Raw genomic sequence first — 27,227 nt, forward strand, 5'->3', positions numbered from 1 at the left:
TATCACCGACATGCATACAATTAACATTATATTATAATATAATTCTCATAAACATTCATAAACACGTTTAACAGCATAATTAAGCAATTATGGCCCTCCCGGCCTACTAATCCAGCCGTTAAACCGCATTAGGGAATCCGGGGCATTACAGAAACAAAGTTTACAAACTTACTTAACAATAGTCAAAAGCATCAGCTACTAAAAACAATATAGAGATTCAAATGCTTCAAGCTTGACCCATTAATTTTGTTGCTTTTAAACTTTGAACTCTTAGAATCCTTGCAGCCACTAAGTCTGATCTTCATCACCAGAGGAATCTATTTAAAAAGGTAAACATGGAAGAAATAATATGAGAGAAAACATTATTTAGTTTAATTTTATACACTCCAAACTTACTTGGCCTCTTGAAATACAAATTTTAAAGGCACTCACAAAACTAGAATTATTATATAATATATAAAATGAATAGCTTTTTTTTAATATAAATGGTGGTTTGGCCAATATAGATTCATATATATTTAAATTTTTTATATGAAAGAAAACATTGTATTAAAACGTTAAAGAACACCCCTATAGATTCATAAAGATTCTTTTCCTTCCAAATAAATCTATATTGCTGTTAAAAAAATAGAATTAAGTTGGACACTAATGAATTCAAGAATCATATATCTAGTCTTTTACAGGAAAATGCAATGTCTTCCCCTATAGTGGCTATTGCCTTTTGCTAAGACTGAATTTTTGAACAAAATTATCATGTAATAATAAAAGGAAATGTACCTCTAATACTAACATGTCAATTGCAGTAAGCTTTCTTCTCAGCGCAGTGCCTTTGATAGAATATTTCTCAGGCTATGCTTTATCGTCACTATATTGACACATACTCCACAAAATCCAATAGTGAATCCAACTCCAATTCCTTTATAAAACCATGACAACTCAAACCACGTTTCATCTTCTTTATCATGAGCCGAGGCCAAAGAACCTTCTTCCAAAGTTCCATCTTCATGACATGAACTTGTCAGAGGAGGTCCGCAGAGTCCATGGTTCATGGTATATGTAGAATCATGGAAACTTTGTAGTTGAGTGCTTGTGGGAATTTTTCCAGACAATCGATTGTTTGACAAATCCAAATGATTCAGAAGAGACACTTGTGCCAAGCTGATGGGAATTGCACCAGAAAGCTTGTTATGGGACAAATCCAAAGACTCTAACTTAGTCAAGCTCCCAATCTCTTTAGGAATGTTTCCACTCAACTCATTTCGTGATAGGTTTAACTGAGTCAATTCCAAAAGACGAGTCATGTCAACAGGTATCTCTCCAGCCAATTTATTACTCGATAAATCAATCAGTCTTAGCAAACCAAGAATACTCTGATATTCATACTCTATTCCTTTCCAAATAACCCGTGATGCAAGACTTTGATACTCTCCCATGTAGTCAGGACCATATGTTATCAAAATGTTGGGACTTGTATGGCCAGTGTTCTGGACCATTGATGTGAAATTTGCAAAGCAAGAAGGAATGGCACCATTTAGATTATTTAAGGAGAGATCCAATATTTGGATATGAGAAAGATGACAGAGATTCAATGGTATGTTTCCTTGAAATTCATTTGATTTCAGATTGAGAAAAACCAATGAAGTAAATCTTTCACCAATCCATGATGGTATTATTCCTTCCAAACTATTCCATCCCAAATCCAAAACTTGTAGTCTAGTGCAGTTTTTCAGTGTAGAAGGCAAAGGTCCCAAGAAGTTATTGTGCTCCAACTGTAGAGATTGAAGTTTTGTCAAACTTCCAATGGAAATTGGGATCTTTCTTGAGAATTCATTGCTGTCCAACTTCAGAAAAAATAGAGTCCTATTGAAATTCCCCCAACAATCAGGAAGGCTCCCTGAAAATTGATTATTGGACATGTCAAGAATTCTTGTTACCACATCTTTGGCTTCACATAGAAAAGAGCTTCAACTAGTGAAATTATTATTGGAGAGATATAAATGGGTTGCATTGGAGAGAGAAGATGGAATAGAACCATTGAATTGATTGAAACTCAAATCAACTGTATAAGCACCCATCAATGGAAAATGTGGCAAGGTGCCATAAAGAAAATTGAAAGACATATTTAAGTACTCCAAATTGGATGATATATTACTGAACCAATTAGGAACACCACTAGAAATGTCAGAATTTGAAATGTCAAGATAGGAGAGTTGTGATTGTGTTTGCAACCAACTACGGAACTGTGGACCTAACTTGCAAGATATGAGGAATATGGTTTCCAACTTAAATGGGGGAACCCAATTGGAGTTGAATTTCAATCTCAAGGCTGAGTTATAGGAAAAATACAGTCTCTTCAATTTGGGACACCTTAGGTTCACTCCAGAGATAATCCCATCAAGAGAGTTTGAAGAGACATCTAAAAACTCAAGATAAGAAAGCACACCAATACTCTCTTTTGAAGTACCATTCAACTTATTGTTACTTGCTTTGAAATTTATCAAGTTTGGCATTGATGTGTATTTGAATTGATTGAGAAAATATGTATTTGAATGTTAGATGTATTTTTGTCTAAAAAATTAAAATTATCATATATTTGGGATAGTAACTTATGTTGGTATATTAAAAAAATTCACTAAAATATCATGCATATAACATGAAATTTCCCTATTCTTTTTCTTTTCTTTTTTAAATAGAATTTATTTAATGCAACATATTAGAAAAATTATTTGAACCTCTTATCTATTACATTATTTTTTTTTTAATTTGTCGGAATTTTTATTTTTAATATAGGTAGTACATAAAATATATGATATAGTATGTAAAAGAAAAAGATAATGGACAATAATATAATAGGTAATTTAGTAATCTTTAAATTAAGTATTTACTGAATCACCATCTTCGTATAGTTATGGTGATTCTTTCTACTGTTTTTTTATTTTTATTATTTATATGGGAATTTAAAGTTTTACACAAAATACGGTAGCTAATTAAGTACCAATAAGTTTTTTTTTTACAAAACCAATAAGCATTTTTAAACATTCTTTTATGGTATTTTAGTTCCCACATTTCCATTCGGCTCAACAAAATAAAAACAAATTGAAAGGTATAGTGAATTATCTATTAATAAATTAATTGGACATAGACCATTATAAGAAGATAATACTCAAAGGACAAAATCAATTAACGTAGGCATACTAAGCCGTTTGCAATAATCAATAGAAATAAATTCCTACAAAAACTTCAAGTTGAAGGTCTAATAAAGCACAAATTTACAAAATAGTAGGCCTAAGCGGCCAATTCCTTGTCTCACTTCCAATGATAAACCCAAAAAGAAACTTTAGTAAACTTCATGGAAGTGTAATCTCCAGTTCCTTTAGGCTCCTCTAACACAAGAATTGGATTTTCTAATATCCAATGCTTTCCCATCAAAACATGTTTTTTTTATCGGATTCGAAAACAAAATTCAAATAGAAAAATGTTTGTCTTAAGAGATTCAACCTCAAAAGGACCTTTTAATTTCACAAAATATATTGATTGCATGAATGACAGATTCACATGGAATTAATCTAGTCAAGACAACACAACTGTCTAAAGATTTAGCAACAAGGCCCATGCCAATCAATAGCAGATAATACAATATCAATAAACATACCAAGTATCATTATGCTTAAACGGTGAACTCAGCCCTAACAGATACAAATATACGGTAATAACCGCACTGAAACACAATTGGGTGAATGCCCTACTTTATGTGCATATGTTAGTTCTCTTACCTGGATGTCAGAAACAAAGTTCAAGTCGACCTAAGTGTGATTCCCTTCAAGCGTCCTCAGATAGCCCAAAGTCACAGTTAGTATAAAGCAAATTTAGTTTCTTGATTAGGGGTGAGCATCGGTTGGTTTTGGCAGTTTTTTCATAACATAAAATCCAGAATTTGGTTTTTGGTCCGGATTGGTGCAATCCAAAAACCGACCGACCAAACCAGGTAAAAGAAAAAACCGACCGTTTTGGACCGCGGTTTGGTCGGTTAAACCGACCAAACCGAATTTCTTATTTTTTTTTAAAAAAAATTTAATTTTTTTTTTGAAAGTTTTAGTTAAAAAACTAAAATTTTTAGATTGTTAGAATCCATTTTTGTGCATTTTTAAAACATAAATATACAGAACATAATTTCATTTATTTTTATTTAATAATTTTAATAATTAATAATTATATAATATTATATTGTTCGGTCGGTTTCGGTTCCGCCGGTCGGTCCGGACAAAATTTTCAAACCGACGAACAGTGGCGGTTTGCGCCGTTGGCAGTTTTTTCGGTGTTCGGTTTAATCGGTTTCGGTTTTTTCGGTGTTCGGAAGGTCGGTGTATACGGATTTTTCGGTTTTTCGGATTTTATGCTCAGCCCTATTCTTGATAAACCAACACTTACCACAAATTTTCTCTAATCTTCGATAGAACCCAAAGACACTAAACATGTTCAATTATGTTCAATTTTAAATTTCAAAATATCATATGAAAAGTTTTTATTTCGATAAGACACAGGTACCAAATGATCTTTTTAATTTGTTTGTGTGAATGGTGCAATCGGAGGATGATGGAGCTGGGGGAGAAGGAAGAAGAAGGGATTCTTTAGATCAATGTACGAAACAGACTGATCATGATATGTTTTCGCCAACATTTGTTTTTCTTTGCCTTTGAAAATTTTCTGGATATTACTTGTTGCAATCGTTGTTTGATTCATTGACAAGTCAATCATCAAATGCTTTACCCCTTTTGGTGCATATCATATACCATAATAAACTAATTGAAAGAACTATTATCTAAAAGATTGATTGAAGCCATGTAAGTCTTTTGGTCGACCAAACTACCAGATTATGGGATTCTTTTGCCAATTTAAATGACCGAAACCATGTGAAAGTACTTGGTCAATGAATTTGGAGGACTTTGTCTTTGTTGCAAACCATGTGTTCGACAAAATGCCTTGAAGAGTGTTGAAAGCTTGTTAAAATGCCTTAAAGTGTTAAATTACATTGTGGGATTCTTGCATTATTTTTTTTTTTGAAAAAAGAGTAAGAGGTCGAAATGACCTCCTCTCAATAATATTGAAAACCCTCACTTATGGCGGAGGAATACCGTAGTAACATAGTGAAAAATAAATAAACAAAAGTTAAGACCACAAATGCACCCACTCCCTACGAAGATCCAGAAAGAACACACCCTCAAACTCTTTCGTTCTATACACCCAAGTGGCAACCCAGAACCTGATTTTATCCCAAAGGTTGTCCACGGAAGAAGATGAGTCGTCAAAAGTCCTCGAATTTCTCTCCAACCAAATAGCCCAAAATGTAGCGAGGACGGTACACTGCCATAAACGCGTCACCCTCTTTCCTCCCTCCAAATGAGAGAGAAACAATTGCGCACAAGAGGAAGGCATACACCAACCGACCCCGAATTCTTGTAATACTTTATTCCAAACGATGCTGGCGAAAGAGCACCGAAGAAAGAAATGTCCCACTGACTCGCTGTTGTTATTACAGTTAGCACATCGATTGGGCGACAAGGAATGGAAAGGTCTCCTCCTCTGCAAATTCTCATGGACACTCAATTTGTCAAGGAGTAATAACCATCCAAACACTTTAATTTTGTATGGGACATCAGTTTTCCATAACCTTCTTGCCCACGGCCACTCTGGCCCTAAATGATCATAGGCTAAGCTGCGAAAGGCCGAATGGCAACTGAAAACCCCGCTACTGTCTGGTTTCCAGATCCTTTTGTCTTCTAAAATTTCCGGCAGGTGCACATCCTTAATCAAATCTAACATCTCAATCAAGCTAGGAATCTCCCTGTCGAATAAATTCCTTCTAAAACGGAAATCCCAGCCGAGACCTTCCGAGCTAATACCACCATCAGCCACCACCAAGTCTCTGATCGAAACATTCACTGCCTCGGACACCCTGACTAGATCAATGAACCGTGAGCTCAGGGAACAATCACCAATCCACTTATCCTCCCAGAAGCGAATCCTGTCACCCCTCCCCACCTTGAAAAAGACCCTACGCTTGAACTCCTCGTACAACATAGAAATATCTCTCCACAGACCACGAACTGAAAATCTACTCCCCACGTTTGTATCCCAGAAGCCAGCATCTTCACCATACCTACTACTGATCACCCTATGCCATAAAGAATTCTTTTCCAATGGAAACCTCCACAACCACTTCATAAGAAAAGCCTTATTCCTCAAAACCAAATTCCCAACCCCCAAGCCTCCGTGACTACGAGAATTGCAAACATCGACCCAGGAAACCAAATGATCGGCACCTGAATTGTCCGCACCTTCCCAAAAAAAGTCGCGCATCAGTTTCTCAATTGACATCGCCACATTCTTAGGGATACAAAAAAGCGACAGGTAGTACACGGGAATGGAAGACAGAACAGATTGAATAAGAGTCAGCCTCCCTCCTCTAGACAGAAACGCACTCTTCCAGGAATCCAAACGAGTAGCACATTTAGATAACACCGGGTCCCAAAACCCTTTGGAGCGTGGAGAAGCCCCCAAAGGAAGCCCCAAATACTGAATAGGCCAATCACCCACTTCACACCCACTTCACACCCAATCTCACTAGCTTTCTGATCCACCATCTCTTTCTGCAAATTAATCCCCAGCAGCTGACATTTCTGCAAATTGATAGATAACCCCGAAACTCCACCGAAGACCTTTAGAATGTCCAAAAGAACTACCAGCGACTCCTCATCATTTGCGAAGAAAATCGTGTCGTCTGCAAACTGAAGGTGGCTCACATCCACTTTATCCTTGCCCACCGAGAAACCTCTCAGAGCCGAGGCACTTTTAGCTTTATCTACCATTCTACCTAAAACATCTGCTATCAAAGTGAACAAGAATGGAGACAAAGAGTCCCCCTGACGAATACCCCTGTAACCTTTAAACTTTCCTCTCGGCCGCCCATTCACAAAGACGGAGCAAGAAGTGGAGGATAAACACCCACGCATCCACTTCCTCCAAACTTCACCAAAACCCTTCCTTTCCAAAACTAACTCCAAGAAATCCCAGTCCACACAATCATAAGCTTTGGTGAAGTCTATTTTGAACACCCAACCTTTTTTTCCTTTGCTTCTATATTCCTCCACTGCCTCATTTGCAATCAGAACTGTGTCCAAGATCTGCCTCCCCTCGACAAAAGCACCTTGAGTTTCCGCAATTGTGTCTGAGAGAACTCCTCGAAGCCTATAAGCCAACACCTTTGAAATAATTTTGTACAGACTAGTGACTAGACTGATAGGCATGTAGTCCCTTACCCGACAGCTGTTCAATTTCTTCGGAATCAGGCAAATGAAAGTTTCATTGATCCTTTCGTGGATAACACCGTCCTTGAAAAAATTATGAAATACATCCATCAAATCCTTTTTCATTACCTCCCAATTGTTCTGATAAACAGCAATGGAAAACCCATCTGGCCCCGGGGCTTTAGTGCCATCACACGAAAAAACCGCTTGTCTGATCTCGTCTTCAGCAAAAGGACGCTCAAGGAAAGAAGCCATAACCGACGAAATTGGAGACCAGGAAATCCCGTCCACACCCACCCAATCTCTCGGCATCGCCGAATACAAAGTTGAATAAAAGCCCACAATAGCCCTTTCAATATCGGGGTCTTTATCCCAAATAGTACCATCATCTTCCTCAATTCTAGAAATGAAATTCCTTGCTTTCCGAGCACTAAGAATGCTATGGAAAAGTTTGGAGTTAGCATCCCCTTCCTTTGCCCATCGACACTTAACCTTAAACCACACACTTCTTTCTTCTTCAAAAACAATTTGCTGCCAATCCTCCTTCACCTTTGATCGTTCCAAAAGAAGATTCTCATTCCAAGATCCCCCTTCCTCCAATCTATCCAACTCAAACAGCCTCCTTTCCAATAAATGTTTCCGCATTTTCCTCTCCCCAAAGACATGACGACTCCACTTCCTAATATGACCACGAATAGAGTCTAGTTTTGACATAAAAATCATGCCCGATTCCCTTTGCCCCTTAGCTGGGCCCCACCACTTCTGGAAAAGATGAGAGAAATCCTTGTGCTCCAACCAAGCATTATCAAATCTGAAAGGAGAAGGGCCCCAAGACGGAGGACTAGAGTCCAACACTACCGGACTATGATCAGAAACTACCCGAACCAAAACCTCCTGCCGAATGAAGGGATAATATTCCGACCACGAAGGAGAGTGAAAAAACCTGTCCAGCCTACAACAAATTGGCTTGTGTCTGAAATTTGACCATGTATAACGACCATTATGAAGCTTTGGATCCACCAATTTTAATTCTCTAATCAAAGCGTCGAACATCTTCATGCTCCTAGTGTTAGAACTGCTATTCAACTTCTCCTCAATTCTTCTAACCACATTGAAATCTCCCCCAACACACCAGTAATCTCCACAAATAGCACTCAACCCAGCCAATTCATCCCAAAAACTGTCTCTCCTACCATAGACTACAGGACCGTAAACACCTGAGAACCACCAGGGACCCTTCCCCTCAGCCTCCAAGCAAATTGAGACTGAGAAATCCCCAACTAAAGAATCAAGTACAGAAACACACCTCGTATCCCAAACTACCAATGTGCCTCCCGAACGGCCTAATGGATACTGATAAATCCAAGCTTTAAACCTAGATCTCCAAATGCTTCCAATAAAACTCCTGTCAACGGAACTCCTTTTTACCTCTTGAAGAACAATAATGTCTGGGTTTACTTTACAGATTAATTCCTTAATTGCTTTCCGTTTGCTCTTGTTGCCACAACCTCTTACATTCCAAGTAAGCATCCTCATAAATTGTAACTGTGCTCCAAGCCCCTCTTTTTCCTGTTTCCATAGTTAACATCAAAGCTCAGCCTGCGTAATTCCCGGTAACTTTTCTCAGATAGGCTGACAGAGTCTCCTAAACTTTCCCCTCCCAAAGCAGAATGGATCACCGATATACCCAGAGAATCCATAGACTTAAGAAGTCTAGTGGACTCACTCAACTTCTCCTCTTCCTTGCTCCTAATATTGTCGATAGAGGCAGGCCTTCCCTGCGAAACACCTCCCTCTGACGACCCTTCTACGCACGCAGTCCCCTGATCTTCCTCAACCTGAGTGCATTCTTCATTCCTTCCTCCATCCCACAGGTATCTCACCTGCTCAACACAGTCCTCTTTGTCATTTATTTCGCCGTCTCCATTCTCATCCACATATTCATCTTCTGAGCTGCCTGAATCAAGCTCCTCATCGATTGGGAAAACAAGATCCTTCTCTTCTCCTTCAGTTTCAAAAGAAGGCTCCCCCCTATCAAGATCTTCCATAAAATACTTACTGTCTACGCCACCGTAATTTTGCCGGCGAGAATACACTTTCAAACCACCCTTGTTATCTTTAAACTCTGACTCCTTCTCCTCAAACTTCTCCAGCAATACACTTTTCTTTGTATTGGGTTTCCTTCGCACCGAATCATCCCAAAAAAAGATAATCCCTTTTGAAAAGCTGCCACGCTCCTTAGGAGAAATCCTTTTTGAATTGGCCAGCTTAATTATTGATTCTGTATAACCCAAACCGTGGCCCAAAATATTTAAAAGATTTATTGGATTGAAGAGAGCCCATGGCATGATAATCAAATTAAATAAACAAGGCCCATTTACCAATTTAATATGAAAACGGCCCAAAGAGAGTGCTGAAACAACCCAGCCTTTATCCTGAAGGTGCCACGTGGGAGAGTCATTTTGAATCACCTTTTTGAAATAGATGCACGTGCTTGCCATCCCTCTACAATTAATAGATAAATCTGACTTTATTCTATTAAATATTCTCCTTAATGGCAGGCATGAGTTACGTGAAGCAACGGTAAGCTCATCAATGGAAATCGTGTTCGGCGCCGACCCACTCGTTGCTACCTGCAACTTCCGATCAATCATGGCCACCGTGGCGCCGCCTTCCCTCTCCTCCACTACCCCACTTGTCTCTTCGTTCTCAGCGTTGGTCCCCTGCTGCTTCTCCGAACAACCTCCTTCATCGGGACCCGAGCCACACCCAGACTTCCTGGTCGATTTCCTTAGCCAGAATTTGCGAACCGGAAAAAGCTTCTTCCCTCTAGCTTTAACCAGACGCAAGGACAGCTGATTGCCATCATATGGCAAAGAGATGAAGCTTGGAATAAAACCCGAAGCATCCCCCTTCACTTTAATATAGGCACAAAAAAGATTCTTCCTTTCCAAAGTGTGCTTGTCTATAGCTAATAGCCCTCCACAGAGTGAGCCGATCATCTTGAAAACATGGTGGTTCCATATATTCAAAGGAATACCTTCAATACCAATCCATTCATGTGTACAAGAAATTTTCCTGTTCTCCATTTGATTCCTCCAACTCCATACAGCAAAGGAAACTGCAGTCAATCCAGGAATAGTAACCGAGCCAGTAGAGATCAGCCTTTCCTTCTCTCCCTCGTTTGCACACCATATTAGAGCCCTGTCGTCTGAGAAATGTGAAACACATAACTTTTTCCCCCACCATCTTTGGACTCCCTCATGAACAGCCGACCAAGGGCACCGGCTTTCCTTTCTGAACATGAAAACAGCCAAACTCCAATCGAAACAGTCCTCATCCCCTGTTAACAAAGTGTGGCAATCCTTAGATAACTTGACTGCCCCTTCCTTTTCATCCATGATCACCTCCTTGGGGTTTCCTTTAACTATAGAAGCCCAAGAGACTTTTCCATCGACCTTCCTTCCGAGATCTCCTTGTGAATCAAAGCCCTTCTTCTTAACCAAGTGTCTCAGGCAATCCTCTAGTCTTTTCCATCCCTGAGCAAAATTCTCCTCCGGAATGATGATCGAATTGAATGCACTGTTTTTGAGTACGGAAATCTTCAAAAAAATTCCTCTAACGTTTTGATAACATTCCAGCCACACCCTCATGGAAAAATCCCTGAAAGTTCTCCTCCGATGCACCCTAAGGTCATCTCTAGCCTCGATCAACCACATTACTTCTTCTAACAGCCATCTAGAAGCGTCTAAAGATAATGAAATCTCATAACCTGAAAGTCTTGTCCTCTCACAGATCCTTACGGAGCCGCCATCCTTAGAAAGGGTCAGCATGAACACCTTGAAGGCTGTACGAAAGCTCCAATACCTCTGACCATAAGACACGAAGGGACCCCCGGAACCAGAATTTTGTCCAAATCCAGTGGGAAAATGGACATATTTCTTCCCATAACCAGTGGGGTTATGGTGCGCTTTAGACCTGGACATACACTCTCTCTCTCACTACACTCTCTTGTACTCATATACTTGATGAACCCTATATTCTTTTACATTCGGTGTGAATTAGCATACTTGTAATTTATTATGTGTTTGATAAATTAGCATACTTGTTATTCTTTCTTTTTCCAAGTTTACGATAGTTATTGTTTCTGTATAATCTTTGTAATTTCAGAAATTTGAGAAGGAGAATCTTGCACAAGAACTCATGACTAATCTATGGCTTACAATTAACTTGTGTATTTTCATTGTTATTTTTTAATTCTGTCTGCATGTTTCATATAAAAGAAAAATTAGGACAATCATCATTTGTTCACTGAGAAAGTATATCATGCCATTTCACAATTGGATGGTTCAAATATAGGCAATAAACTTTGGTGGTTGCTGAATGGAGAAAGAAAATAAATTGTTTTTTCTACTTGTTTTCGAAAGTTGAGAGAACGTTTAGTCTATTCTGTCTAGACTCTTGGAGGAACTATTTCTAGTGCTTATAGATGTTTTGGAATCAAACCTTGAACATATGACATTCTCCTTTTCTAGAATTTAAATGGAATATGTGAGTGAAAATTATTCTTTTGACTCTAATAAAAGGTCAATTTTCTTTCGTTTGTTGTATTACTAAAACCTTTTTGTTTGCTATTCTGAGAAGCCGTTATGCTTTTGTTTTGAAACAGTGGTTATTTTGACATTCTTATTGCTTTCGTATAACTATATTGCACCATAGGTTGATGCCAAAATATATAAATGGAAATGGAACACTTGTATTGTAATCCCAGATGTGGATGGGACAATTATAGTACCCTTCTAATTCTGTTTGAAAAATTCTAATACATCATATAATAAAATATAATGGATTATTTGGAGAAACCTATTACTTGATTAACTTCAAGCTCATATAGAGGCATGCAGAGTTAGAAAGTTAGTCTATCATCACCCTTTTTATCAATAAAAACTAGATTCCATTAGGCATTAGAAAGTCTGAAGGGATCTTAGCTTGGTACTCAGATCAGATGTCGCTGTTTCAGGAATCTTTTCTCCTTTTACCAATTATTGAAGGCCTTGTAAATAACTTTCACCTCTCTCTCTATCCTTACATTTTCAAAACTTAGAGGCCTGGACAAAAATGGGCTGACTCAACTCCTCCTTGCAACAACTTTACATCTCGTCGTGCCCTGAGTTGCAGACATTATCAGAAGAAGGGTTTTCAACATCCAGCAGCTCTTTGAGTATACTTAATTGTCCTCTGCTAAAGAAAATTTACGACACAAAGGACAGTGAGAATAAGGAGTACTGGAGAAAGATTAGTCATATACCCCATGTCGAATTTTGTTGAGCTTGCATTTAACATACGTCACATCCCAATCTTTCACACAACTACTCTGAATGTTAAATCAAATAATTGAGGTATGTATTTGCTCTTTTTAGGCAATCTCAATTAATTGATTGATCTCTTTGTATTTTTCTTCTATTAATCGTTTATCTAGAGAGATAATAGCTATCGGTATTGTTTAACATATCCTCAATACTATTTGTTAGTTATTGCAGAATTACTATGAGAGCTACTATTTGTTAGTTATCTTTTCGATTGGGAAGTTCCATCTTTGATTGAGCTACTAAGGATTCTGGAGTTTGTTAAATTACCATCAATTTTGGACGATAGGAGGGTATGGTAACTTGATCCCAGCGAGTTGTTTTCTTGCAAGTCTGCTTTTCAGAAGATCATTTCCGTTAATGGTTGGTTTGATGTGTTCTGGGCTAGGAGGTTGTGGAAAAGTCAAGTTCCTTCTAAAGTTAAGGTGTTTAGCTGGTTATTGTGCATGGAGAAACTAAGTGTTAATGACGCTCTTCAACGTCGCCGTCCTTATCAGTGCCTCTCTCCTAGTTGGTGTGTTTGTTGTAAAAGGGCGGCTGAATCTGTATCTCATTTATTTTTGTTTTGTGAGTTGGCCCAGTCAATATGGTCAAAGGTGTGGGGTGAGTTTGGGGTGAGTTGGTGCCATCCTTCTTCTTGTTCTCAGTTGTTAAGTTGTGGATTAATGGGGGATAAGCGTTTGAATAAGTTGTGGAAGGCTACAATATTGGCTTCTTTTTGGGCAATTTGGTTAGAACGGAATAGCAGAATTTTTGACGAAAAGTCTAGTCTTTGTGACTTAATTTGGGAGAGAATTAAGTTTTGGGTTGCCACTTGGGTGTATCGTACAAAAGGTTTTGAGGGATTATCCTTTTTGGATCTCTCTAGAGAGTGGAAGAGTTTTTTGTTTGTGTAGTCTGGTTAGTAGTAGGTGTTGCTTTGCCCTTGTTTTTAGTTTTTTAATTGTACCAAGGTTTTCCTCTGCCATAAGTGAGGGTATTTTATTTATTTGAGTGGGGACCTGACCTAGTGTTTGGTCCCTTTCTCCTTTTTTCAAAAAAAAAAAAAAAACTATGAGAGCTACAACTGTTAAAATCTATCTCAGTTCAGAATGGACCAAAATATCAAAATGGGAGCTCAGGTTAGCAAAATTCAATACAAAAGTTTCAGATTTTATTTTTTTGGCTCGAATCACATTTCATATGGAAAAAGACATCAAGCAAGTAAACCATTTTCTTACTTTTGATCTCAGGTGTCACCCTTATGATATTCAGTAAAATAATTAATGAAAATTGGAAGCCTTAGCCATCCCTGTCATAGACATGTTTGTTTACATAGAGATGTGATTATTTGTATCAACAACATCATTTTTTGCTTTTTATTTTTCAAAGGCCAAAGTTTCTTTGGAGAATATTTGTAGAGAAGTTCTTGTTTTGCCTAAATACTCCATGATAAAATTTAATTTTTACTTTTGCAAAACAATATATTCACAGCTAGATCAGCTTCTATCAGGGAGTAATTTTAAGTTCACAAGTTTATGGATTCAATTCAAGAGATGGAAGTCACACTTGGAAAAGCTGTAAGATTGGGACGATATTCAATATGCAAAGCGGTGTTATATCCTCCTTGGAAGGCATTGGGGGCATAACTTCAGGCCAAGGGCAACCACGATTCATCAATAACTAACGTAAGTTTTGCTATCTTGGTTGACACCTTTTGCCAAAACATGCTTTTCACTTTCAGTTCATGTCAATTTTAATGTCTCTATGATGCAGGAAGGTTCTTCAGAAAGGCAGGAAGAAGATAGTTTTCTCAACATGAAACAAGCAATGTTCTGAGGGCTCTAAGGACAGGTACATGAGAAACAAGCAATGTTCTGAGGACTCTAAGATAGTTTTCTCAACATGATCCATATTTGTTCCAAGTCTGGCTTACCACAATCCCAGGTTTGTTTTACGTCTTCGAATATTATTCAATTTTTATAAAAATATTTACTTATAATTGTATGGTAGGACCTGTAGTAATTTGAGATTATTTTACATCTCTAAAGATGGTTTTTCTTCTTCTTTTCTTTTCAATTAAAGCTTCAGCTCAAGTGCACATTTTTCTTCTGTATGATGTATTATAATATGAACTCAGTCCAATTTCTTGCATATTATTTTCAATATATATAGTTTGTTATGGTTGATATTCTTATTCATTGCTCACTTTGTTTTGACAGGCTTTATGTACACTGAAAATCTGAGACTGGAATTGTTTAGAATTCTATATTTCTGAAAGAAGCTCTTGATTCCCAATTATGATTTCAGATGATGATGATGATGTGGCACAGCTGCAAAGAAAGCCTCTGTTTTGGAAGACTGACTGGAGTTTCATTAAATGCCCAGTTTCCACAAGTTTTATGCTCTGCTAAATTCTTCAGGTGTGTTTAATTACTATTTACAGTTTGGGTTCACACTGGTAAATCACTTCTTATGTGTTTTTCTATATGTATTTTTCTCTCTAATGATCATGAAACTATAAATTATCTAATATGAGGGTCTTGTAACATTTTCTTGGAATACTTTATAAGATATCCAAATTATGCAAGATCTGTTAATTGTTGTGGATTATAAAATGTGTTATATAGCCTTATACTTTATAGCTTTTATGGCTTTCATCATTACACAGAAAAAAAAAAGCATATAATATAATACATATCATTGTACTGTCTTCTTTTTGAGAAACACAATACATTTTTTCACTGTATTATGATTTTGAAAGTTTCAATTCCATGTCCACATGCTGCATTATGATTTTTATCTTCACTGTCTTTCTTATTTTGTTACCTATTTCCTTTTCTTCCGTGTTTGTTTTTTTGCTTAAAAAATAATAATAAAAATTGTTCACTTTGTTTTGACAGGCCTTTTGTGTGCTGAGAATCTAAGAGTGGAGTCATATGTGCATAGATTGTTCCAAAGAAATTATTCAGCAAATGGTGTGGTGTGCATAAGATACTTGAATCAGTTTTTATCATACACTGATTTATGTTCTCAAGTCTATGAGTTGAAATTCTTCAATCCCTTTTCGGAAAATCTGTATGATTGGGACAATCATTGAGGGCATCCTCTAATCATCATCAATGATTTAGGCAAATTTCACATCTTGGTTGACAACTTTTGCCAATACATACTTTTCACTTAAACGCAATAAAGAGGTAGCTTTCACAACAAGAAACAAGCAATGTTCATGTCAGATTGTAATTTGGTTATTTGGATTTTCGCGGGTTTAGGCTTGTTTAGATCGATTACTATTTTCAGAATCATCTTGTTTCTTCTTATTATTTTGATGTTTGAGTTGAGATGTTTTTTTTTTTTTTATCTTTATGTAATTTTCTAGTGTCTTGTTTGTTACCACTGTTTTCCGCCACCATAAGTGAGGGTTTTTAATAAATTTGGGAGGAAGTCACTCATGGACAGGTGACCTTCGTCTTTTTTTAAAATAAAATAAAAATGTTTTATGGTCTACGATAAAAGGCACTCGAAAAAGGAAATTTTTTATTTTTTTTAAACATTCTATTATATAAAATTAGTAATATGTTGGTTAAATGGAGTTAGTTTTATGCTTTATAATAGTTCTCTATATGTTAATAAATTCTCATGTACTAATCACAGCATTTTGAATTTTCATAATTAATTGGTAGTTCCAGCCTAAAGATTTAGAGAGGAAAACTTTAATAATTTTGATCAACTTCAATAAGAAATATACAGCTAGCTAGGATGTATATATATATATATAGATCAGAACATGGAAAGAACTATAAATACTCAAGTGCTGCTCTTCAGTTTTTCTTTAATGATTTTGGTTTCCTGTTTTACTTAGATACTTTCTTTGGTTAGTGTTTGAGCATGTTGGTGATGATATTCTTGGCAAAATAATATCCTCACAAAGAAGAAGTTCTCCTAAGGAAGTCTGGGATTGAATATCATATTGATCCTTAAGCAGCCCAAACACAGGTGTTAGAGTCCATGTTTCTGCCTAATTACTCAAATGATAATTTCTATGAGTGTAAGTCTTTACTTTTCCATTGCAATTCACAATTTTATCAGTTTCTATCATTAATTCAAGAGATGGAAGGCACTGTGGGAAAAGATAATATCATTATCATCATCAATAATTTAACGGTCTTAGAGAGCAACTGTGAATTGGTCAACTTATTTTTACTGTTTTATTACAAATAGGGAGTAGAGTACAAAAGATTGAGAGACATTAAAAAGTTTCCTTGTAATTGTTTCAGAGTCATTTTGCTGAAGTGAGTCCCAGAAGCTGCTGCTAGAGAACAAAGTTAGGTGAAGAGTTGAGATTGAGTTTCAACCTTAGTTGCAAGCAATCCGATCTATATGAATTAGTAGCAATGTCTAGGAATGAAAGAAATAAATAAATTATATGGGTTGGTTCGGAAAGAGTTAAAAAAACCTTCTTTTTCTTAGCATGAAGATAAGACGGCAAGAGAAAAGGACAGCTCTATTCTTATTATTATTGTTATTTTAATCATTGATGATGAAGTAGTAGTAATCACAAGGATAGGATGTTTCATATCAAATATTATTGATCCTCATATCTAATACAAACTAGTAAACAGCATCAAACATAATTGCTAAATCCAACGAATTAAGTTGAGTAACATAAAAGAATGGAACTGACAAGATATGATAAATATTAAATTACTGGAATCAAACTATATTTGCTCTTAAGAACCATTTCATGGAACGACATTGTACAGGGAAGTGAGAATATTGTAGAAGAGGGTGACACCATTGTTTTGTGCTACCATTACAGATTAGTGCAGAGGAGAAGAACCAGCTCTATATATCATCTTGGTGTTCGCATTCTATTATTATTCTAATATTCTCAAGTTCAATACTGTTCGAATTTCTGGTTTGAACAAGTGCTGTCAGTTTTGCTTTCTTGGTTGTATGCATTGTCTATTGCAGGTTAGATTGAAGTCTAGAAGATGTGTACTAAAGAGAGGTAGGTGTGGTGTTTGATTGAGTGACTATATAGGGACCTTGTTGACTCTGCTGCCTTGGACGTAGGACCTGATTATTTGGTCTGAAACAAGTAAACTACTTCTCTTGTTCATCTTTTACAATATACTAAGTCGTACTTTTGTTAGATAACTAAGGACTCGAAAGCTTGGTTGATTGATATCAATAAGATATATACTTTACAAGGAATTCTTTCAAGTACTGTAATTCTCTTCCTGATTCTATCATCTTTACTGATATTTTGGTTTCTATGATAGTTTGCTAATTGCAAAGCTACCGTTCCTTTTTGTCGAACAGGGCTGTGACTTGGTTTTGCAGGAGTTTAGAGAGGAAAACTCTTAAGAATTTTGATTGATTATCGAAAAAGAAATATACAGCTAGCTATAGGATTTATATATATATATATAGACATGGAAACATATTGCCAATGTAATTAATTTTTGCTGCATGTTACTTATAGTGTGACTGCATACAATGTCGTAACGCTTTAAGATTGGTCCTGATAATATTTGTATCAGATGATTACGTAAAACTTTATATGTGATGGTTGAAGTAGGAGACAATGCAGCATACAAAGACTATGCAAATGATTAGTCTGTTCTTTCTCTCTCATTACTGATTATTGAACTCTTGTATAGCCATATTTGAACTTGAAACTACTTTATAGTTATTAGGTATTACAGATTATTGAATCTGTGGGGTAATCCTTGCAAACTAAGTAAATGACAACTTCAAGATTCAAGAAAGGGTAACTGTTTTAACGGTTTTAGAGGGTCTCAAGCGGATTGGTCTACTTACTTTTACTGTTTTATTATAAATAGGGAGTACAAAAGATTGGGAGACACATGAATAAGTGTCCTTGTAATTTTTTTCAGACAGTAATTTTTGGTGAAAGCGAACTTGTTGAGAGACTTGGAGAATTGTATTGATGCTGTGTATTGAAGCAGAGCTAGTTTGCGAGTCAGCAAGTTCTGGTGCTAGGCAGGTAGCCTGTTGAAGTTGTATTGTCTTTGAGATTTAGTGGACGAGCTCGACTGGATGTGTAGGTCATTATCTTTGAGGCCGAACCAGTATAATTGTTCTGTGTTGATTTGCTTGTGTGTGTGTGTGTTATTTTTGTGATCTGTTTTTCTACTTGGTCTTCTGTGTAGCTTATATTGTGAGTCTTGGTGTTGGATTGAAACCCAACAGAATCCTTGTATATTGAATCCTTTATGAGGCTTCAAAACATATTTAGTAGTTTTTTTTTAATATTGAATCCTTGCTTTTGGACTTGCGCTGTATCCCCTGTAACTCATACAAAATACATTCATGTTAGAAACCAGCTTTATCAACCAGAAGTAAGTTTAGTAAAACATTGGTAAATTTAGCTACTTCTTATTTACGTATATATGTATAGATAGACACATGTTAAATTGCACTGGATTGCTGTATTGAGTATCTTGCTCAGTTTTTCATCATTCTAGTTTAATCTGTTATGCTAAAGAAGAACAGTGCTTTTTTTGTGTTAGTATTTCATCTTAATTAAGAAGCTAGTAAACTTTTGCAGTACGTGATGAAATCTGATTAAATACAAATCAATTGATTCCACAAGAGATAGAGAACAAGATTGAAGTTGCAGATGCCTTGGCTATTACACAATTTAAACTTGTGTAACGTCTAAATTAACCAAGTGTTGTCAGCAATGAAAACTACTACAACATAAAATTTATCATAAGGTTCGTACTTGATCATCGACACCACATCTCTCTCTCTCTGAGTTATAGTTGGTTAAGTCTTGGCAACATCTCAAACTTTATTGTCACAACATTTGGTACAATTTCATATCAGATTCCACATATTTTGTTTCAAATTTGAATATGCAGAACCCGATATTAACTTACTTAATCACTTTATGCCGCTTCATGTGGTATCGAGTATCTTAAGGAGGTTGACAGAGGTTATTAGTAACTGTGACGCTTAATGCAGAAGAAGAATTGCAGCAGAAGGAGAAGGACCAGAAATCTCTTAGGCCATGATCTGTAAAGCCATTTGCAGTAGTCCCAGTTGCTGCTGCTAAAGAAGACAGTTCTTTTGGCTCCTCTTCTATGCAAAACCAACAAACGTTCAACCAACAAAGGTATATGTTCAATTTTCATACTCACTAGTTCTAGTCTTGTCACTTGTACATGTTATATGTTTGCTTTAAATTTCAAGTTTTGAGTTTAACTTTCTTTGAACTTTAATAACATTCCTGGTTTGTTATGATTGGCTAGTCTATCATTGGCATGTACATAGTCTTGGTTTACATAGTGCTGTTTTTTCAGGTTTATTGTTTTACTAAAGAGGTGCTCAATATTAATGAACAAAAATGAGTAGAACTTAGTATTGCTTGCAGATGACTAAATGATTTGCTCTATTCGGTATGCAATTGTGAATAATAGTCCTTTGATTTTGATTCTTATGCTTTTAATTCTTGATTATTTTGGTATTTCTCAAGTAATGATCTTTTGGAGTTATGCTTGCAGTGAAGGCTTTTCCCAAAGATGACCAAACAAATAAATAATTTTTTTATTAAATAATTAAAAATTTGAAAACAAACGCTAAAAACATGTTCGGTAAATCACTTTCACTTTTTATTTTTTAAAATTTTAATTAAAATTTATGAAATTTTGTAATCAAGATTTTCTCACTTTCAAATTTTTTTTAAAACATATTTCATTTCTTAACTATAATTTTAGTATGTAAACCATAGAAAACTTATAAATATACATATATATATCAGGAGAGGTAACAGTTACCTATCGCATATTTGAAGTTAAAAAAAATATATCTAAAGAGAATAAACAAGATTTGATCTCCAACAAGAAGAAAGCATATTTGTAATGATATAAGTAATCGTTTAGTATTAATAGAAAGGTTTTCAAAGAAGTGAAACGAGAGAGCCAGTCAAGATTATCAACCAACACACCATCTTTAGAAGAAGAGAATGAAAGATCTAGATGGTGCAATTTGGTAAGATTTCCAAGCTCGAGAGGAATAATTCCACTAATTGAATCACCTGATAAAAGGTTGAGATGTGTAAGATATTTGAAAGAAACAATACACTTGGGAATTCGAGTAAAGTCATTCCCAACTAGACTCAAGTAATTCAAATACTGCAGCCAATCTCACCACTTCAGAAAAAATAGAGTGTTGAAATTTGCCCAACAATCAGGAAGGCTTCATGATAATTGATTATTGGACATGTCAAGAATTCTTGTTACCACATCTTTGGCTTAACATAGAAAAGAGCTGCAACTAGTGAGATTATTATTGGAGAGATATAAATTGGTTGCATTGGAGAGAGAGAAGAGGGAATAGAACCATAGAATTGATTGAAACTCAATGGAAAATGTGGTAAAGTGCTGCAAAGAAGATTGAAAGACATATTTAAGAACACCAACTTGGATGATATATCACTGAACCAATTAGGAACATCACTAGAAATAACTTGCACGATATGAAGGCTATGATTTCCAACTGAAATGAGGGAACCCAATTGGAGTTGAACTTCAATCTCAAGCCTGAGTTATAGGAACAATATAGTTTCTTCAGAGATAACCCCAACTTGATAGTTTGAAGAGGCATCTATAGCCTCAAGATAAGAAAACTCACCAATACTCTCTCTTGAAGTACCATTCAACTTATTGTTATCTAAGTCATCTTGTTTCAAGTAGTTTCTTATTTCAATATGATTTCCAGAGAAACCAGGAATGTAGACAACAAATAAAGGTATCAAGTCTAGAAGTTCTCTAAAAATGCTTCAAAATCCACTACATTTACTTAACTATTTATGAAGTGGATTTAGTGTGTTACCAGATGCCCTGTAACTATTGCAGATCAAACAGCAGAGGAGTCAACAGAGGTAGTTAGCATGTATAAAGATCAACAATATTTGTAATGAGTTATTTAGGACTCGGTTGAACATCAAGTGTTTGAATCTCTTGTTTGGTAAGTGTAATTGTAGAAACAAAGTTTACAAACTTACTTAACAATAGTCAAAAGCATCAGCTACTAAAAACAGTATAGAGATTCAAATGCTTCAAGCTTGACCCATTAATTCTGTTGCTTTTAAACTTTGAACTCTTAGAATCCTTGCAGCCACTAAGTCTGATCTTCATCACCAGAGGAATCTATTTAAAAAAGTAAACATGGAAGAAATAATATGAGAGAAAACATAATTTAGTTTAATTTTATACACTCCAAACTTACTTGGCCACTTGAAATACAAATTTTAAAGGCACTGACAAAACTAGAATTATTATATAATATATAAGATGAATAGCTTTTTTTTTAATATAAATGGTGGCCTGGCCAATATAGATTCATATATATTTAAATTTTTTATATGAAAGAAAACCTTGTATTAAAACGTTAAAGAACACCCCTATAGATTCAGAAATATACTTTTCCTTCCAAGTAAATCTATATTGCTGTTAAAAATATAGAATTAAGTTGGACACTAATGAATTCAAGAATCTCTTATCTAATAATCTAGTCTTTTACAGGAAAATGCAATGTCTTCCCCTATAGTGGCTATTGCCTTTTGGTACATTTCAGAAATAATATTAATATATAATTAAATATGACTTAATTTTTGAACAAAATTATCATGTAATAATACTAACCTGTCAATTGCAGTAAGCTTTCTTCTCAGCGCAGTGCCTTTGATAGCACATTTCTTAGGCTATGCATGAAATGCTTTATCGTCACTAAATTGACACAAACTCCACAAAATCCTATAGTGAATCCAACTCCAATTCCTTTATAAAACCATGACAACTCAAACCACGTTTCATCTTCTTTATCATGAGCTGAGCCCAAAGAACCTTCTTGCAAAGTTCCATCTTCATGACATGAACTTGTTAGAGGAGGTCCGCAGAGTCCATGGTTCATGGTATATGTAGAAGCATGGAAACTTTGTAGTTGAGTGCTTGTGGGAATTTTTCCAGACAATCGATTGTTTGACAAATCCAAATGATTCAGAAGAGACACTTGTGCCAAGCTGATGGGAATTGCACCAGAAAGCTTGTTATGGGTTTAACTGAGTCAATTCCAAAAGACGAGTCATGTCAACAGGTATCCCTCCAGCCAATTTATTACTCGATAGATCAATCAATCTTAGCAAACCAAGAATACTCTTATATTCATACTCTATTCCTTTCCAAATAACCCGTGATGCAAGACTTTGATACTCTCCCATGTAGTCAGGTCCATAGGTTATCAAAATGTTGGGGCTTGTATGGCCAGTGTTCTGAACCATTGATGTGAAATTTGCACAGCAAGAAGGAATAGCACCAAGTGTATTTCAACTGGCCAAGTATTTGTGAACAATAATTGTGAAGGTTTTCATAACATTATGAGTTGTAATGAGTTAAATCCGCTTCTCTTTAATCTTTCATATATGTATTATTTATTATAAATTGAGGACTCGGTTGAACATCAAGTGTTTCAATCTCTTGTTCTCATAAAAACTACTTGCTCCTATTAAGAGAAAATTGATCTTTGGTAAGTGATGTTTTGACTTTCATCTTGTACATTTTTTTGTTTCAATTTACTGATAAGAAAGTACATCATCATATCACGGGAAAAAGCTAGATATATTGATTTAATTAGTTCTATTTTCTTAAAACATGACAATGAAAACAGTTTACAAAATTTTTTCACAATACATATATAGCCAAAAACATCATCTACTAAAATCAAGGATTGAAAAAGTAGGACTCTTCATAATACAGATTATTCAAATGCTCCATGCTTGATCGGTTCTTTGGCTTTCTAACTTTGAACTCTTAAGAATCCTTGCAGCTACTAAGTCTGATCTTCATCAACAAAGGGATCTAATGAGAAAAGCAAACATGAGAGAACCATATATGAGAGAAAAGATAATCTTGTTTAGTTTTAAGAAGACCAATTTTGTTTGTTTTTTTTAATAAGGTTAGACTAAAATTCATACAATATACATGTGTATATAAATGTATAAGTTTTTACACATATATATATTTAAAATAAATAAATATATCGTAATAAAATATTAGAAGGAAAAATTGGGAGGGCATAATCCCCTCCAGTCCTTCGTAGAGGTCTGAATTGAAAAAAAAATTAAAGATTTCTCGTCCAAATAAATCTATTGGAGCTGTAAAAAAAATAGAATTAAGTTGGAAAGTAATGAAAATTTAAGAAAATTTTATCTCATAATCTAGTATTTTAGAGGAAAAATACAATGTCTACCCCTTAGTGGCTACTGCATTTTGGCACATGCATTCCAGAAATATATATATATATATAAATATAAACAAAGTTATAATTTAATTAGACTGAATTTTCGAAAAAAATATTATATAATAATTAGAGATGAGAAATACCATTAATATTTTACGTACTACTAACCTTTCAATCCAAGCTAGCTTTCTCCCCAACACAGTCCCTTTGATAGAATATTTCTTACGCTATGCATGAGCATAAAGTAAGAATTTCTCCAATAATAGTTTATTATCACAAAATTGATACAAACTCCACAAAATCCAATAGTGAATCCAACCCCAATCCCTTTATAAAACCACGACAAGTTAAACCATGTTTCATCTTCTTGATCCTGAGTTGAAGCCAAAAATCCATGTGGTGAAGTTCCACTTTCATGCCAATTGGTTAGAGGAGGCCCATAGAGTCCATGGTTCATGGTATATGCAGAAGCATTGAAACTTTGCATTTGAGTGCTTGTAGGGATTTTTCCTGACAATTGGTTGTTTGACAAATCCAAATAATCCAGAAGAGATAATTCCGCTAAGCTTTTGGGAATTTTACCGGAAAGCTTGTTATGAGACAAGTCCAAAGATTCTAACTTTCCCAAGTTCCCAATCTTTTCAGGAATGTGTCCACTCAACTCGTTTCGTGATAGGTTTAACTGAGTCAATTCCACAAGACGCGTCACTTCAGCTGGAATCTCTCCAGTCAATTTATTACTCGATAGATCAATAAGTCTTAACAAACCAAGAATACTTTTATATTCATATTCTACTCCTTTCCAAGTAATTTGTGATGAAAGACTTACGGTGTCTCCAAAGTCACCACCCACTATCAATATCAAAATCACGGTATCTATATTTGTATAACTTGAGTGGACCATTGATGTGAAATTTGCAAGGCATGAAGGAATAACACCACTTAAACCATTTGAGGAGAGATCCAATATTTGGATATCAGAAAGATGACAGAGATTCAATGGTATGTTTCCAACAAATTTATTTGATTTCAGATTAAGAAAAACTAATGATGTAAATCTTTCACCAATCCATGGCGGTATTGTTCCTTCCAAACTATTCCATCCAAAATCCAAAGCTTGCAGACTAGTACAGTTCTCCAATGTAGAAGGCAAAGCTCCCGAAAAGTTATTGTTCCCCAATTGTAGAGATTGAATATTTGTCAAACTTCCAATGGAACTTGGGATCTCTCTTGAGAAGTCATTGTAATCTAACTTCAGAAAATTTAGATTGCTTTTGAAATTCCCCCAACAATCAGGAAGGCTTCTGAATAATTGATTATTGGACATGTCAAGAACACTTGTTGCCGCATCTTTTGCTTCACATAGAAAGAAGCTGCAACTAGCGAAATTATTATGGGAGAGATGTAAAATTGATGCATTGGAGAGAGAAGATGGAATAGAACCATGGAATTGATTGAAACTCAAATCAACTTCTATAACTTCTGTAAATGTATCTGTATCTGTATCTCTAATAGCACGTATCAATGGAAAATGTGGCAAGGTACTATAAAGAAGATTGAAAGACATATTTAAGTACGACAACTCGGATGATATATTACTGAACCAATTGGGAACAACACTAGAAATATCACTATCTGAAATGTCAAGATAGGAGAGTTGTGATTGAGTTTGTAGCCAACTAGGAAATTGTGGACCTAACTTGCAAGATGCGAGGCGTATGGCTTCCAACTGAAATGGAGGAACCCAATTGGAGTTGAATTTCAATCTCAAAGCTGAGTTATAGGAAAAAGATAGACTCTCCAATTTGGGATACTTAATGAGGTTCACTTCGGAGATAACCCCAACAAGAGAGTTTGAAGAGACATCTAAATCCTCAAGATGAGATAGGCCACCAATAATACTCTCAGTTGAAGTACCATTAAACCTATTGTAACTTGCGTCAAAATCTGTCAAGTTTGGCATTGATGAAAGATCAGGTAATGGTCCTGTGAGTTGGTTGCCAGACAAATACAATCTATGAAGACTTGGAAATCGACTCAAGTGGCTAGGAAAAGTACCTTCCAACCGATTATTAGCAAGATCTAGCTCTTTCAGAGATGGGAATGTGTTTTCAGCATCCTCAAGAATTGACCTACTAAGTTGGTTGTCATTTAAAAATAAAGTCTCTAATGAATTCTTGGCAGAACCTGCTAGATTTTCTAAAACATTATGTAAGAAGGTACCACTAAGGTTGTTTTCAGATAAATCTAAGAAGTGCATGTTGGAAAGATTCCCCAAGGACTTTAGTACTCCATTTTCAAGTTCAGCTGTGTTTCCACGCAAATCAACTTTTGACAAAGATTTTTTTCCACTAATGGAATCTGGAAATAAACCATCTATGATGTTAAATGATATGGTAAGTTCAAAAAGATTATTACTTGAGTTTAAAAACCAAGTAATTGCAGTGGGATGTATTGAATTAGAAGAAAGTGTGAGAGTTTTTAGAAAATTAGACGAATAATTCGAAGGGGAAAGAGATGAAAGATCTACTTTGGGAAGTAGACAATGTGATAGGTCCAGGTCTGATAAGAAATTTGGAACTCTAAATGATTGAAGCCCTGTTTTAGTAAAATTGGCCTTATCTAATGCAAAGGTCTTCAAAGAAGTGAGACGAGAGAGCCACTCAAGACTATCAACATATATAGAAGAAAGAGAAAGATGCTGCAATTTGGTAAGATTTCCAAGCTCAGAGGGAATACCACCAACACCATAACCATAATAATCAATAGCAACGACATGATTGGTTTGGTTATCACAAGTGATTTCTTTCCAGTTACAACAGTTTTGGTTGGAACTATTAGTTGCCCAAGGGAGAAGGTTACCTGGATCAGCAACTCTCTTAAAGCTGAGGAGAGCCTCTTTCTCCTTCTCTATGCACTGACTGCCTTGTTGATCACCATCATCACACCGTACATGAGCAGCGGTGGTAAGCAAGAAAAGAAGCCACACTACTAATACTATCATTCTCATAATCCTCATTATTATAATGGAATAATAACAATTAATCAATGTACTCAAACTATATATGGAAAGTGGAATCATCTGAACAAATCTATATTATTTATATATAACTGTATATTATGTAGACAGCTCTTTGGATAATCGAAATGACCAAATTACCCTCTCATATTCTAACTTGTATATTACGTCCAACTACTAAGTCTTGAACCAACGTCAGCGTTAAGACACACTTACCACCACATTCATAATTGTCAGAATTTAATTCTTTTGTCCTATTTACAATTATTCTTTTTCTTTTATCTTGCA

At 35.6% G+C, this 27,227-nt stretch overlaps 1 protein-coding gene and 1 long non-coding RNA gene across 6 annotated transcripts; one reads left to right on the forward strand and one right to left on the reverse strand.

Moving 5' to 3' along the window:
• Positions 1-214: 214 nt before the first annotated feature.
• LOC133781762 (receptor-like protein EIX2) lies at positions 215-27,048 on the reverse strand. 3 transcript variants are annotated; one of them, XR_009870258.1, is made up of 3 exons: positions 26,783-27,025; positions 21,687-21,831; positions 18,933-18,964 (listed from the first exon to the last, which is right to left on the reverse strand). XR_009870258.1 is itself a non-coding variant. In XM_062220834.1 (2 exons), exons 1-2 carry the CDS (start codon positions 27,000-27,002, stop codon positions 816-818), a joined length of 1,299 nt encoding a protein of 432 aa, XP_062076818.1. In that variant the 5' UTR covers positions 27,003-27,034; the 3' UTR covers positions 215-815. The 3 variants fall into 3 exon arrangements, 1 of the variants encoding a protein (XP_062076818.1); XM_062220834.1 differs by lacking the exons at positions 18,933-18,964; positions 21,687-21,831 and adding an exon at positions 215-1,894 and having other exon boundaries at positions 26,783-27,034; XR_009870257.1 differs by lacking the exon at positions 18,933-18,964 and having other exon boundaries at positions 21,626-21,831; positions 26,783-27,048.
• Positions 13,904-15,954, forward strand: LOC133781765 (uncharacterized). Of its 3 annotated transcripts, none has more exons than XR_009870262.1 (5): positions 13,904-14,337; positions 14,439-14,596; positions 14,741-14,769; positions 14,872-15,072; positions 15,553-15,954. It is a non-coding gene; the product is annotated as an uncharacterized LOC133781765 (long non-coding RNA). The 3 variants fall into 3 exon arrangements; XR_009870260.1 differs by having other exon boundaries at positions 13,905-14,337; positions 14,735-14,769; XR_009870261.1 differs by lacking the exon at positions 14,741-14,769 and having other exon boundaries at positions 13,910-14,337.
• Positions 27,049-27,227: the final 179 nt, after the last annotated feature.

This window comes from Humulus lupulus, chromosome 6, assembly GCF_963169125.1.
Source record: "Humulus lupulus chromosome 6, drHumLupu1.1, whole genome shotgun sequence".
NCBI classification, from domain to species: Eukaryota; Viridiplantae; Streptophyta; class Magnoliopsida; order Rosales; family Cannabaceae; genus Humulus; species Humulus lupulus.

What these genes read in the sequence shown, in the direction of transcription:
- LOC133781762 (XM_062220834.1), bottom strand. Translation starts at nt 27,002, where the DNA reads ATGATTCCACTTTCCATATATAGTTTGAGTACATTGATTAATTGTTAT. An exon ending in TAAGAGAGTTGCTGATCCAG is followed by an intron (nt 1,895 to 26,782) that starts GTAACCTTCTCC and finishes ATCAATTTTCAG; the next exon opens with GGAGCCTTCCTGATTGTTGG.